This window comes from Prenolepis imparis, unplaced genomic scaffold (assembly GCF_030444845.1).
Source record: "Prenolepis imparis isolate NDT839.2.m4 unplaced genomic scaffold, iyPreImpa1.0 SCAF_5, whole genome shotgun sequence".
Classification (NCBI taxonomy): Eukaryota; Metazoa; Arthropoda; class Insecta; order Hymenoptera; family Formicidae; genus Prenolepis; species Prenolepis imparis.
The window spans coordinates 18,221,053-18,231,381 of NW_028141163.1; the positions used below are offsets into that span (position 1 = coordinate 18,221,053).

At 31.3% G+C, this 10,329-nt stretch overlaps 1 protein-coding gene across 1 annotated transcript; it reads left to right on the plus strand.

The window, feature by feature from the left end:
- The first annotated feature begins 1,918 nt into the window (after positions 1-1,918).
- On the plus strand, positions 1,919-3,642 carry Prx5 (Peroxiredoxin 5). Its single transcript, XM_083038434.1, has 4 exons — positions 1,919-2,077; positions 2,705-2,839; positions 3,032-3,163; positions 3,306-3,642. Exons 1-4 carry the CDS (start codon positions 1,973-1,975, stop codon positions 3,495-3,497), a joined length of 564 nt encoding a protein of 187 aa, XP_082894560.1. The 5' UTR covers positions 1,919-1,972; the 3' UTR covers positions 3,498-3,642.
- Positions 3,643-10,329: the final 6,687 nt, after the last annotated feature.

The following is a 10,329-nucleotide window of genomic DNA, read 5'->3' on the forward strand; positions in this document are numbered from 1 at the left end:
TCACGCTATTTTGTTATCTGATGAACATTTCCATAATAAGAACTTACATATTGTTAAGGGAATCTTGTCTAATAATTGCTAAAGCAAACATAGAAATGAATATTTACATGACTTTAAATGGACAACCTTTAATATTTTACATCGTGAAACACATACTAAGAAAAGAGAGATAGCTGAAATGTTTTATATAAAAAAATTTAACAACACGATTAACCTACATAAAGACACAGAGAATTTAAACCCTATTTATGATAGAATAATAAAGGAAGTCTAACTTAGTTCGTTTTTTACCATCTATACGAAACGTTTAGTACAGAGAGAATTGTAACATGTTGAAAAAAGAAAAAAAATTTAAGTAAGGTATGTTTTAATCATTTACTTTATAATAATTGTTGTTTTCAACTTGGTTTGCGCTATGCTTTTATAAAATGATTCCTTCTATATAGTATTATCCTTTAATTTTAGACTTGATAAGGACCTGAACCAAAGGTCGAAACGTAGTCTGTATATTTATATATGATATCGAATTAAGAAAGATCAATTAAGCCAGTTGGGTCGTTTACAATAATTGCTTAATTATAATTATTTTTTAAATGTTCTGAAACGTGTATGTATTATCGCAATAATGATAGCTGTGAAGATATTATATTTTCTGTTTTATATATATATATATATATATATATATATATATATATATATATTAGTTATTGATTTATTACAGGATACATTAATTTATTCACGGAATTATTTTGCATTTTTATGTATATGATAGTTGTAAAATAATTGATCTTTTCAATATTTAAAAATTCTTAAAGTTAATCGCCTTTAAAAATATATTTTTTAAAATAATTTTTATATATTCTAATATATTATTTAAAAAAATCATATTGATAGACTTGAACTTGAGTCTTCAGGGTGACAGACCGAACACCTTGCATTGAGCTATTTATAATATGTTACTCGTATGTTCTTTACATCACGATTTATATGGAGCAAGTATTCTTATACAGTAACATCAATATAATCAAAAAGTAATTAAGTAATACATATTTGTTAGCCTATAAATCTACAATTGCCACTACATGTTAGACAAGAATTAAAATACTCGTTCTCTCCTTGTCTCTCTATCGCGCTGACGATACATAAAATATCGATAAAAAAGTAGAAGTAAAAAAGCAATAAATTGCCATGTCTAATAAGCGCCCGTGTCTTAGATGTTGTATATTAGTTCACTCTGCGAATTATTATTTTATCATTATTATTTATCATTGTACAATTTGGAGACATATATATAAATTTTTGATACTATTTGTTATAATACGCACATATGTGCATAAGCATATATAAAATTTACAAAAAGTGGGTGCTTATTAGCCTTGCTACATTCCTGCCTTCTGCTACGGAAGGCCAGAAAGCATTTTCAGGCCGTATCTCGCGTGTAGCATGTCACATGATTAGCACGGTAGAGGAACAAGGATAACGTGATTATCGATCCTTGTCTCTCTACCGTGCGTCCGCGTGAGCAATGCAATAGTGTGTACGTGTACGGATATACACCACTACATAGAACCTGAAATTGGTTTTTCAACGTTGGTAACACTGAAACCGGAGTTTCGCGTTGTCACCGCGCGAGGTCTCCAACATCAATTCGGAGTTTGCCTGGGTCGCCAATTGACCAATCACAGTCGAGTTTTCTCCTCATACTTGACTGCGATTGATCAATTTCTTAAGGCTTAGGGCTTAAATCACCTATTGTGGACCCAGCGTAAGGCCGATATTACATTTGTCGTACGACAAACTTTTTAAGCGCATTGATTGGCTGCAGTATAGAAAATTTCTGAAGTCTCTATTTTGTAGCCAATCAATGAGCAAAGTTTGTCGTACGACAAATGTAATATCGGCCTAATACGGGCTTTTTATACGTTTCATTCTCTACTATCAATTTACTTCTCTACTATCAATAATACTTGACATGACTCAACTAATAAGCCGTGTTGTTTTCGTTAACGCACAAAAATCGGCATTCGATTGTTTTGGACGAAGTTTTTACATATCATCGCGAAAAATGGTTATTGCTGTAAGTATTTAATTAATTTAATATCGAAATTTTTCTGTATCTTATATATATATTATATATATAGATATAAATCTAAGTAATCATATATGCATTTGAACTAAATATAGATAATCATTGCATAATTATAGAGTTAATAGATAATTTATATATATTAGTTGATTGCTATAGACAAGATGTTTATTAAAAACAAGCTCTTTCAGCACTGTAATAACAATGTTATGTTAGAAGAATGTTGTTTTTCTCTTAATTAATTTAGATTAGTTGTCTGTTGCATCATTGTGGCAATAATTATAAGCTGTAACATGAATTGAAAAAAAAAGGTAGCAAATTAATGTCAAAATTTATTCTATGCAAATAATGCATTTGTATAGTTAATAATATATGTGATACTTATACATTTTATTTTAAAATATAGATAATTATTAATAAAATTTTTTCAAATTAAGTGAATAAATATTATTGAAATAGATAGCTGTTATTATATTTAATATCATGGAAAATAATTATAGCATCTTTTATTTGAAAATGAGATAATTATATAATTATATATAAATATATAATTTTTATACACATATATGTATATATTTACATAAAAGATTATACATATATATGACTTTTTTTTTTAAGGTTGGAGATAAATTGCCCAGTGTGGATCTCTTCGAGAATACACCAGCAGATAAGGTGAATTTAGCACAGGCCGTAGCTGGGAAGAAAATCATTATATTTGGTGTACCAGGTGCATTTACACCTGGCTGTTCAAAAGTAAGAACTTATTTTTAAAAATTAATTGCTGTTATTTTTTTATAATTAGAAAACTCCACAATGCTCCTATATTAATATAATGTAAAATCAAATATGTATGTGTGTATGTGTATGTGCATGTGTGTATATTTTATGTGTATATTAATTGTTCTATATATTACATACTCATTAATTATTGACCTTAATTTTTAGACCCATCTTCCTGGTTATGTTGCAAAAGCAGATGAACTAAAATCAAAGGGAATTTCAGAAATCTTTTGTATTAGTGTTAATGATCCATTTGTTATGGCAGCTTGGGGAAAAGAACATGATGCAACAGGAAAGGTATAATTAATTGTGAAACTTATTAAATGAAAAAAATAATTAGTTATAATTGATTATTTCATTATAATTAAAATTTTGTAATTGATCTCTCTCTCTTTCTCTTTCTCTATTTGTCTTCTAAAGAAATTATTTATATTGTTAGGTACGAATGTTAGCTGATCCTAAAGGAGATTTTACAGATGCTATAGATCTTGGGATAGATCTACAGGTTTTAGGAGGCAAACGTAGTAAACGTTATTCTATGGTTGTTGATGATGGAACTGTAAAGGAACTCAATGTTGAACCAGATAATACTGGTTTATCCTGCTCTTTGGCAGATCGCATAAAAGTTTAAAGGATGTTATCTTAATATTTTCTTTTTTTTTCTCTTAATGCTTTTTTACTTCTCCATTTAATATTTCTAGTCGTAATATATATTATCTCAACAATTGCATCTTTATAACAAAGAAACTAATATATATTATTATTTTTAATTTGAATCTTTGTAATTTGTTATTAAAGAAATGTGCTTGTAGAATGCATTTCTACAATTTTTTAAAAGTAATATCTTAAAACATGAGATATTAAGGAATTTTGCAAAAATAGTTAAGAATGTTTAATAAATCCAAATAAAAACGATATTTCTAATTTATTTCAAAATTTTATATAATTTGTATTTCGGTAATTATTCAGTTTAGCGGCCTCACCTCAGATATCAATAAATTTGCACTCATTCGACGCGTTTTTGCTTAAAATGAAAGAATCTGGCAGAAAAAAGCGTCGCTCTGCCCCGCAAAGCGAAATATTAACAGTTAAAGTTGACTACTTTTGGGTTAGGAAATCTGTCATATCGACATGATGAGCACTCTCTACGGCACAGTCTTGTATACAGGTCTGGGCACTTCGGCGAAAATATGTGAGCAGAAGTGACGCCAATATGGCGTCTACAGTTGGCCGATTACCAGGAGCGTAGACACGTTTTCGGCACCCAAAAGATAACAATTGTTTTCCAATTTATATTTTGTATTATGACATTAATACATTTTAATAAAATTATTATAATAAAATTAAACATTATATTTTCATAAAACATAACATGTTATAACAAAAAATAAATGTTAATTATAATTATTAACTTTTATAATATTTTGCTTGCCTCTTTTTTGTGGCACTTATTTTTTTTGCATCTTTATTTATCTGTTGGGAATATTGCCTCATCCTTAAACGTAAATAGTATGTAATTGCATAGGATAGGAGCTCAGAACCATGCTCTGTGCAAGGAAATGAAAATTTATAGTTATTTAACATTTCATTAACTGTCTCCTCATAAACATTTGGGGAAGATACATGCTTTGAGAAATAAGCTTCGACTTCTCGAAGCATTAAACAAAAATTTATATTAGAATGGATTAAAAAACCTCTTGATTTTAAATTGACAATTTCAGCATAGGGTAACTGGGAGAAGGCTGTAGGTATCCGTATAGCTATTTTACACGTGTATCACAAGCAAAATGCTTTTCTATTTGTTTGCAGACGTATTCTGAAAAAAGAAACTAATATTATATTTTTAATCGTAATAAAAAGCATGGAAAATCATAGTCCTAGTTGTATAAAACCTAAAAAAAATTTAATATAAAAAACCTGCAAATAAAATAATGTGATTAAAGTACTGACACAGAAATTTGTTATGTGAGGTTCAAATATTTTCCACAAGAAAATGAAAATTTCAATTATTATATTTCTTGTACTTTTGTACATTTACTATATTTTAAAATGCAGCATTTTTAGCTTCTCAAAATAATGTAAAAAAATAATAATCATTCATTATTATTTTTTATTTAAAATAATTTATAAATAATAATTATTTTTATATAATAATAATTATTATAATTATTATAATAATTATTTTTATATAAAAATAAATTTCACAGGTCATCATTAATTAATTATCATCTTTATTGATAATTTAATAGTTAAATTATCAATAAACATGATTTTTTCCAAATAACCTGTCACGTAGTAAATTATACAGTCGACGACCGCTGCATGAGAATAATCATGTTCGACGACATCATCAAATTCCCACTCATTTTCTTCAATGAGCTCATCCAATTTTGCCTTCAAATTTGTCATATATATTTTAGTTGGTTTGTCGTAAATGTCTTTTAACTCAGATAGGGTGATGAGAGTTTTCGGATATGTTTTTGTGATGGTGCAATTTCCGCTCGCAGGTGGTTTCAAAATGCTATATATTGATAACAACTTATATAATTGGAGGAATGTTGGGGTCGAAGGATGATCATTGGCTCCTGCAGCTTGGCGGATTATTCCGAAAAATTTCTATAAAGAAAAAGTAAAAATTATCAGTAATTGTCAAAAATAAAAGTAAGACAAGACAATTCGAAATTTATGTACCTCTAATGAATCCTGATTAATTCGTCCAGTTAATATGTATTTAAAATTATACGTTGTAGTTAATGTTTCACAAATATCGATAGTAGATTGAATTGTGACACGTAGACCCTCCGCTGTGTTGCTCGTTAAGAATTCCGATCCTTTTATTTTTCCATTTCGGAAGTAATTTTCCCAACAGTTGAGCCATTCGAGAGATGATTGCAGAACCTGTCATTTCGAACAGTATATAATATATTATGGTTATCTTTTAAGTAGGCTGGTATTTGAATATTTTATTTTCCAAATTTATGAATTACTTTAAAATCATTTCCAGAGGATGTGACTCCTTCATTCGGAATTTTGCGATTGAGTGCATCAAACAAATCATTAAGCCGTTGACCAAAATCAATTGTGGCTTCGCAATCCTGTAATTCAGGGACACCACGTGCTTTGTAGAATTTCAAGCCATGTACGATTGAGTTACTAAATATCTTTAAGAATAAGAAACTAAATAAGTGACGACTGTTAAGAAAAGTATAAATTAATAGTAGGATAATATTAAAATAAATATTAAAATAAACATGTAAATATTATTAATATTAATAGTTCTCATCATCATTATTATTATTAAATTATTAATTATGATAATTAACGTTTCATATATTATACTTTCAAAGATGATGAAGGAAAATTAAAATATTTAATGACATTTGTTTTAGAATTTTTTTAGAAAAATGCATTAAAATCATTTGAATTAGTTGTTAGAAAGTTATTATTTTAACTTATTTCAAACATTGTACCTGAGTTGCCAATCTCACTTTCATCTTAGATATATTAGATAACTCCAAATGGTTGAGAGTAAGTTTTGGGCACACGCGCAGTTGCGTTGTTGAAACTGATTTGTCTATATCATATAGAGCCTCAAAATGCTTCCATTGTACGAAGGATTTGTTAGGGTCCAGCTGTAAAATATAATTAGTGATGTTTAAAAAAATATGTACAGTCTACTAACGATTATATGCAATTAAAATTATTACTGACCCTCAAGCGCTTATCTTTCGAGCACAATCTATTTCTAATGCATTTTATTAAATGTGGTGTGTCAGAGAAAGCGAAAACTTTTCGTTCATTATTGAGAGGATGTATGAACCAGTTTTTTAAATTATCCATTTTTCCACACACTCCTAACTCACTCCACATTTTTCGATTAGTTTCCGCACCATCAGATATAATTCCATGTACTAAACACCAGCATTTTCGAGGAAAATGATCGCTTGAATAACCAATTTAGCTAGTTCTACTCCCTTGACAGGACCACGAGAAGCAAATACTGCGATTGGCTGCGTGTAGTTATCGGCAAGCGGTTGAAACATTAAGACTAAACCGCTTGTTGCTTTTTCGTCTAAACTTTTAGCTTTCTTGCCATCTTCACCAAAATCAACAAGTCCTTTATATGTTAAGTTTGATGAGTTTACGGAAATAGATTCCCGTAGTGAGATTTCGTCGATTAATAAAAGTCCGTGTTTCTGTAGTGACGTTTTTTTTTCAATGTATTTCTTAAAAATCTCACAAAAGTGTTTATCAAATCCACATTTTATATTTACTGTAGACAAATAACACCTTATAGTTTTGACGCAGGGCAATGGTAAAATATAATTTTTTTTTTAAATTCATACGCACTCGGTGACCGAATATGCATAAGAATGCAGAGCATAATCCAGTCGTTTGTGTATCGACGCCCTTTCGAATTTGTTAGTTAAGCTGCAGCCATAATTTCCTTTATGCACGTTTTTTGTATTTCTGGCACATCTAATACCTCACATTTTTGGATTACATCTTCCTCCTTAAGCTTATTTATTTGTGCCTGTTGAGAGAGAACTAATTTTGTCAAAATCTCAAGTCGTATTTTTGAACGTTTTAAGGCACACTGTTGGCGATGAAACTTTTTTTTCCATAGATATGATAATGATGATGTTTGATGTTCGATCGTTGTTTTTTTGTTGCAAATCTGTGAACGCTTTCGGATTCGTTGTTTTTTTCGTAAAATACATTTTTTCACGCTCTTGCAGGCTTCACATTGTCTTCCATCCGTAATGATTGGACATCTATTATGTCGCAACTGAAATGAATTATTGGTGTACCCAATATTTCCTTTCACTAAATTTACATCATCATGCATAGAAATACCGCAACAAATATTTAAGCTTGCAAATTTTTCAACTGTGTCATTAATATTTTCTAAGTTTTCAAATTTATTAGGAAATGAGAACACTGACGGATTTACACATTTGCCACTTATCAAGTAAAGAGTTTTCATGTTGTGATCAATGGTCAAGCTTCTTCGTGTAGTAGGATATACGGATATATCATCATAATTTTGCAGATGAATCTCGAAAAGTACAATTTGTTTTTTGGATGATGTACAATACCAATTTGTCGGTATTTTTATCACAGATGGATTATTCAGTAGTTCCGTAAACAAATTATGTTCAATAAAAGTTTCGCTCCTCTGGTACTTTTCAGTATCTTCTATCAAATGTTGTGATACTTCTATCAAAGGTTGTGATATTGGAACTATGTTAAGCTGTTCATCTGTAATATTTTCATTTTCCTGCAAGTTTTCTTTATTGCCTATATGTTGCGGCGATATTGCTATTGGTACTGCGTCCTTTACCAGTTGAGCTCGTTTATTCGGAATCTATGCACAATAATAATTTTATATTAAAATGTTATGCATTAATTATTAAATTTATTTTTTAAGGTCATTAATATTTTATATTATAAAATATATGTAATAGTTTACCTCGATAAGCACATTGCCATTTTCATCCTTGTGTTTGTAGCTTTTTATTATATCTTCTGTGCGGAAGTGTTTTTCACACACAAAATGTTTTGCCAACAATGGCTTTATTAATTGAAGCTTTTCCTCCCACTCTTTTCTTCGTTCATCATCTTTTGGTGCAGAAAACATTGATAATTTCACTTTGCAAGTAGCATAACCTGTATTACAACCAGGTACTATACATTTGTAAGGCATATTTTTTTTTCGCGTTATCAATGTTCAACTCACTCAGCGAATACTCGTTAATCATATATGATATATAACTAATCACTTATATATGATATAAAATATGTGATACAAAGAGACCGTGTGCTAAACAGCCACAAATATACGGCACTATGTTGTCTGACAAAACATGCCAACTGCGCTTGCGCGTCGGCCTATTATAGTCGCCATATTGGCGTCACTTCGCTCACACCGGTTTATATGAAAATAGTATAGGAATGCCCAGGGACTCGATTCTTGAATTCATTCGCAAGAGAAACGTATGCGCAAATTCGGCTCTTACAGAAAAGTTGCAAGTCGATTGGCTAAAAGCCATGCGATAGCCAATCAACTTGCAACTTTTCTATAAGAGCCGAATTTGCGCATACGTTTCTCTTGCGAATTAATTCAAGAATCGAGCCCCAGACCTGTATACAAGACCGTGCTCTACGGTCACATGCGCATGCTCTGTGGTCATTTATACCATGAGTAGAACAGCTTACACACCACACACACACACACACACACACGGGGATGCAAGGGGGTCCTTCGGCCCCCCTCCCGCACCCTCCCCGCCGGGTGGTGCCTACCGGAGGGGTGGGGGGCCGCAGGACCCCCTTACACCCCCCCGTGTGTGTGTGTGTGTGTGTGTGGTGTGTAAGCTGTTCTACTCATGGTATAAATGACTACAGAGCATGCGCATGTGACAGCAGAGAGTACTTGTGTCATCGGTATGACAGATATCCTAACCCAAAAGTAGTCAACTTTAACTGTTAATATTTCGCTTTGCGGGGCAGAGCGACGCTTTTTTCTGCCAGATTCTTTCATTTTAAGCAAAAACGCGTCGAATGAGTGCAAATTTATTGATATCTGAGGCACAGTATAACTACATACAGTAGTGACAGTGCTAGAAAATCAGCGAGTAAATTTTCTTTTACGCATGCGTTAGCTGTAAGGCTAAGAACATGGCGGACTGTCATGGCGATATCACAATATTGTGGCGGTATATTGCTAACTTTCAACAATCACGTTTTATATACTGTTTTATAATTTTATTAATACATTTTTAAAATATACTAACATTAAAAACAGAAAATAATTTGCATTATTATCTTTATCTCATTAAAAAAGACTGCGTAAGACGTTATCGCGATTCTTAATGTTCAAATGAAGCGCCCGTAAGGCTTACAACATGGCTGACCGTCACGTGATCGACTCACGGCTACATCAAAGGAGCCGACAGCTACTGTCACTACTGTATGTAGTTATACTGTGGTAATGTCTTAAGATGCAAATACGGCTCTGTGATTGGTTAATCACATCTTAAGATTGTACTTAAAACATTCTTAAATATAAGAACGGACTATGAATACCGGCCTAAGGCCGGTATTCATAGTCCGTTCTTATATTTAAGATCGTCTTAAGACCTCGTTTAACCAATCAAATGCTCGCATAGCATCTCTTGATTGGTTGAACGAGATCCTAAGACGATCTTAAATATAAGAACGGACTATGAATACCGGCCTAAGGCCGGTATTCATAGTCCGTTCTTATTTCAAGACCGTCTTAAGTAATGTCTTAAGATGCAAATACGGTTCTGTGATTGGTTAATCACATCTTAAGATTGTACTTAAGACAGTCTTAAATATAAGAACCGACTATGAATACCGGCCTTAGTGAACTTTGCTCTGGATTGATGAAATTTCAATCTAATCCCAATTCTAAAGGCTGGTTTATAGAGGCCGTA

Coding starts and splice junctions, on each gene's coding strand:
- Prx5 (XM_083038434.1), top strand. CDS start 1,973: ATGACTCAACTAATAAGCCGTGTTGTTTTCGTTAACGCACAAAAATCG. Junction 2,840..3,031: donor TTACACCTGGCTGTTCAAAA/GTAAGAACTTAT, acceptor CTTAATTTTTAG/ACCCATCTTCCTGGTTATGT. Junction 3,164..3,305: donor AACATGATGCAACAGGAAAG/GTATAATTAATT, acceptor TTATATTGTTAG/GTACGAATGTTAGCTGATCC.